General features: G+C 39.8%; 1 protein-coding gene across 1 annotated transcript; it reads right to left on the bottom strand.

Annotated features, from left to right (window-relative positions):
* Positions 1-781: 781 nt before the first annotated feature.
* LOC126380232 (uncharacterized) lies at positions 782-4,487 on the bottom strand. The gene is made up of 5 exons (XM_050029497.1): positions 4,174-4,487; positions 2,845-3,961; positions 2,147-2,320; positions 1,334-1,691; positions 782-1,050 (listed from the first exon to the last, which is right to left on the bottom strand). The coding sequence occupies exons 1-5, from the start codon at positions 4,485-4,487 to the stop codon at positions 782-784; spliced, it is 2,232 nt and encodes a 743-aa protein (XP_049885454.1).
* Positions 4,488-4,987: the final 500 nt, after the last annotated feature.

The following is a 4,987-nucleotide window of genomic DNA, read 5'->3' as shown; positions in this document are numbered from 1 at the left end:
CAGCTAAAATTCGTGATATATTGCTATGTGGAGTATAAACTCGTCTAAAGGAGTTACGAAAAAGAAAAGCTATCAGTTGGAAAAGGGCAGTTTCGATTGAAAATAATATTTTCTACGTTTTCTTCTTTTCGATCTTTAGGGAATAAAGTTTTACACAAAGTGTATAAAAATATTACTCAAATAGTATGGGTAACTGTCAAAATTTAAGAACACAGAACACTCAACAGTAGCGACACCTGATGGGAGAAATAGGCAGTTTTTATTCTCATTCTTCTGCAAAAAATAAGTATCTATAGGTTCCCAGTAACAATTCAGAGTATATTTGACAACAACTACACACGTCACAACTGAGCATGTGCCATCAACATGTCGACGACGTCGTCGACTGGTTGTCGTTGGTCTGTATGCGCCCTTAGAACTGTCGTTGGCGTAAGCACGTGAAGAACAAGCCAACAGGCGTAGACATCGGGAGTTGCAGATACACATGGTCTTCTGCATGAAATGAAATACAGCCTACTCACCCAAATCTAAAACTGCTGATACTTACGCAAGTAATAGCTTTCATAATATTCCGATAAGCAACTTGTACAATTATTCACTAACTGTAAGTACTTTCATGTTTTGTAGCAAAAGCTATACCTATTATTTAATTACATTAAACTAACGTTCATTTTACAAGGACTTTACATACCTAGTTAGGTACCTTAAAAAAAATATTTTCTCTTACGTTTTTAACAAAATTATTCTAACGAGCTCAAAAGGAGTTCGAAGTTCAAACTTCCTAGGGTCCTAACACACATTCATTGTAGTCGTCTGTTTTGATTCTTAGATAACTTTGAGAGTTGCATTTGCCTCCGAACTCTTGCAGATAAAGAGCTTTGAGAAGTTCCAGCTCCTTGTAGTCCACGGGATGACAGATTGATGCCCCTTGTATCTTCGGGTGCCGTCCGGCTCGAGTCATCCAAAGGAGAGGAATGTACGGTCTCTTTGGAAGATGTTTGAAGGCCAGCAGCAGCTGATGGAGTATAGCGATAACCGACATCGGAATCCCTGCGTGTTGCCAGAGGCTCTTGTAAAGTTTTGCTCGTAGATGCACTTGAACCATCTGTTAGGTTTTGACCAGTTTCTCTAATTGTTCGAGGACCGCTTCCTATCTCACCCTCTGAGCGTCGGAAACTATTTTGCTCATTGATCCAATTCATCTGTGTTGAAGGCCGACGAATACCTGTCGATCCTCGATATTCTGACAAACTTCGGGTTGGTCTGCTTGGCCATTCGTAATCAGATGAATTGTCATTAATCTGATCATTTAAAGTTTCTTCTTGTTTTTTACCCTTTGGTTGCTCAGTTTGTGTCATAGAGTTGCGACCAGCTGTATCTTGGAAATCGAGTTGCAGATTACGCTGTAAATTTTTATTTTTAAGTGCTTCGAATACTGACTTTATTTGATCTTTCTTTAATGAGTCCTGAGACGTTTGGGTGGCGGGTGGAATTGATGATGGCGGTGACCGTGGTGCAGTTGGTGCCGCTGGTAGAGGAAGCTCAGTTGCAGAACTGGTATGCTTATTGCCATCAGTGCTTTTAGATGATTCTTTGTAAAACTTATCCCTCAATGTCTGTCTTAAACCAAAAAACAACTCTACATGCTGTCTCATAAATCTCCTGAATGATTTCTTGTACAGTATTAGTATCTGTAAGAAAGTAATAAGTCATTATAGTTATATTAATCATTACTAAATTAGTGCATATCAGTCTAGTAGATAGGATAACAGCTTTTCAATCTGTTTTCTTTTTAAGTTCATGAAAATTACATAATGCATGCAGTAGAAAAGAGACTGATGTTTTCTCCTCCTCTAAGGAGGACATACGTGATAAGTAGGTATTTAATAATATACTTTAACGGATAACGCGTTTAACTGGATATACAACTAGGTATGCCGTAGAAACCGACAAAGGTATTCTGTCCTTTCTAACATGATAGACCTGTACAAGGCTAATAAGCTGATCATCCGTTACCAAATCTTTCATCATATTATCCATCTTAGTATTTTGTAATAAAAGAAGTTGCAAACTTATAATTGCTCACCCTATTAAGGATCTCGGGCGTAAGTTTATAATGTTATGCATTTATTAAATGTAGTCAGACCTTGCAAGAAGTTATCGCAACCACTTCTGAGGTGCGGACTTCTCTGTCCGTGACCAAAGACAACTCTCCGAAGTAATCGCCATCGATAAGGTGGCCGACTTCCTTCTGCTCCGCATTGTACACGGCTAGCATCCCTACATGCAATATCATCAGCCCCTCGCCCTGCGACCACTTCTGCAAAATATAATTTTAAAATAAGATTGTTAAAGTTATTTAGTCTACTTGATTCTGCTGGCTTTCCCTTGAACCTTCCTCTCTTTTTAATTTTGCCTAACATCCGGTCAAAGTTTCCGTTCAGCGTTGCGGTCGTCACGCCATCTTTTTCTTGGGACCCTCAGCGGTTTTCACTTCTAAATACTAGATATGTTAAAGCCTTCAGCAAACCGTCTGTATCAGACCAATTTTACAGCATTAATCAAGCTTATGTGTCGTTGTTGCTCATGTATTTCTAATTACTTCTGTTTCTACTTTCAGGTACTTCGAGATTGATGCGGACGAAGTTGCCTGTAGAAAGTCTGTACTTGCACAAACCGATGCCCTTAGTACTGCTTACCAGACCCTTGGCATAGAATATTGATAGACGCGACGTCGCTCACTGTAAATAGATTCACCGTAGGAGGAATTGACGTTGGTCGACTCGCTATTAATGCCAAAGTTCAAATAAACCTTTTACATGGACTTAAAAATTATCTACTTACTGGAGCTACTACGTCTTCCTCTAAGTATACTTCTTCTCTCAACAATATGACTAAGTCTTCGACCACCTCGCTGGGCCACTCAGCAAAGTAGGGAATCCTCCGTACATAGCGATAGTAGGAGTTCATCTTGATCTCCCTAATGATACATGTCGGCAGCAGTTGATACAGCTCGTTCAATTTCTCTATCACTCTCATCTTACTCGCACTGAAGTCGTAGTAGTTCTCGATCTTGGAACCGAACTGATCCGACACTTGACGTGAGCGCATAAAATTCATCGTCATTTTTTTGTGTTCAATCATGTGATCTTCTACTGTCATCTGACGACGAATCACCGTGTACCACTCAACGAAAGCCCAAATTTTGAACAAGTTTGCTAGCACAAATCCCATTAAACACTGTATAGCATCAATATAGTATGGATACTTAATACTGGCATCGCCACCATAGGAAAAGTTAAATAAAAATAGAAATTTGCAAATTATTGAAATCTGTACACTGGTGAAAAAGCTATTCCATGAATCCTCCAATAAATATCTTTTAACTTCCAATATTTGGTATAAAAAGGAATTGGGTACTATGTAGTTAGTCTCCGAAATTATCCAAATGTTTACCGCATCTGTGAAGTTCAAGAACTGTAAAAATGTTATTCCGGCTACGACGAGAATGCGTAAGAGTTTGAAGAAGTATGTCAAGTTGAAAGATGTTCTATCTCTAGTCCAGTAACGAGTCACTTCGTAAACTCTAATCAAAGAGAATACGCTCAAGAATTTCAAGCAACAGACGAATTTGTTCGCGTTACACAGTGTGCAAGGTTGTAGTCGGTATCTTAGGAGCATGATTCCTTGCAACGGTATGGCTGAAACGACGTGGAAGAATAGTTTGGTAGAGCAGTAGTGTACGAGTCCATCCTTGGAGTTTAACACGATCCCGCGCGCGTCAACGTCCACATATCCCGACTTTAAGTTGACCACAATGTCCATCAGCGTGATCGCTTCCAGAACAACACCTATAATATGCGTCATTGGCTGTAGTCGCCCGTACATCACCGAGGTATTGTGATGAAACACTACTCTGTTAGTAATGGTCACGACCAGCATCAACACAGCCCATATATTACTGTAACAAAATAAAATAAACATTTTTATTGCTAGTTTTCTATCTCCAGAATATTTTTGATATTAAAATCATGTTCCAGCTTAGGGTTGCGTATGAAAAGTGGCACCATGTCGTGTTATGTCTACTTGTGGCTCTGCAGCTGGGTCGACAACATTGGTAATGCATGTACTGTCATAATGAAAGTGTGTATTTAGGTATTTAATATATCTTGCCTGAATTTGCTGAGAGGATGTATGCGTCCTCTATATCGACGGAACTGGCGCGCGCGCGCCAATCGTAGCGCGTGTGAGCTGGAGTAATACACCCGGCATCGCTCATCTCCGTGCCACAGCAGAAACAACCCATGCCACCAACGACGCAGGCCAACAAACCACCCCGAACCACGAATGTCCGTTATCAACACGTCTTTTTCCGTTCCCACCACACATTGATGTTCAAAATACGACTCATGGAAATGACCCTGTACCTCTCCGGTTACGTCTCTTTCGATCTGGTCTTTTGCATTAAAACCTGATTGCGACGACATTTTATATTGTGTTGACTTCTGACTGCAGGCTGACCCCCTGTCTTGGACAGATTAAAACGTAAAATTATATTTACAAGCTCTAACCGGAAACCATCAAAAAGAAAATTGACGCAAGTTTCAACGCTGTTTCGAATAAAGAAAGTGACCAATAAAACGTAAGTAGTGATTTACATTCTCTTTGGTGAACAAGTGCGAAGTGCATAGAGCAACACAGACCTCCATGTCTGTAGGCATACCCAGCAGATTGAACAAAGGGGAGTCCGGTAACCAAATTGAGTTAATTTGCAGGATTCCTTACCAAAATGGTAAAAAAGAACCCTTATGGTGAGAAGAAATAATCGAAAATAACTTTAATTTCGCTATTGTTCCGGAGATGGCACTGCTAACTCAAAAAGTCTGAAATATTAGTTCCGTTACTGACGGATATAGATAGACCTCGAGATTAGAAAACATTTTGAGAATCGTAAATTATTATAAGTTTATGTAAAGATTGCTTTTAA

Source organism: Pectinophora gossypiella, chromosome Z (genome assembly GCF_024362695.1).
Source record: "Pectinophora gossypiella chromosome Z, ilPecGoss1.1, whole genome shotgun sequence".
Lineage (NCBI taxonomy): Eukaryota > Metazoa > Arthropoda > Insecta > Lepidoptera > Gelechiidae > Pectinophora > Pectinophora gossypiella.
This window is presented reverse-complemented; position numbering and strand designations above follow the sequence as displayed.

Coding starts and splice junctions, on each gene's coding strand:
- LOC126380232 (XM_050029497.1), bottom strand. CDS start 4,487: ATGTCGTCGCAATCAGGTTTTAATGCAAAAGACCAGATCGAAAGAGAC. Junction 1,692..2,146: donor TTGCGATAACTTCTTGCAAG/GTCTGACTACAT, acceptor ACTTTCTTACAG/ATACTAATACTGTACAAGAA. Junction 1,051..1,333: donor ACAAACTGAGCAACCAAAGG/GTAAAAAACAAG, acceptor GGCAACACGCAG/GGATTCCGATGTCGGTTATC.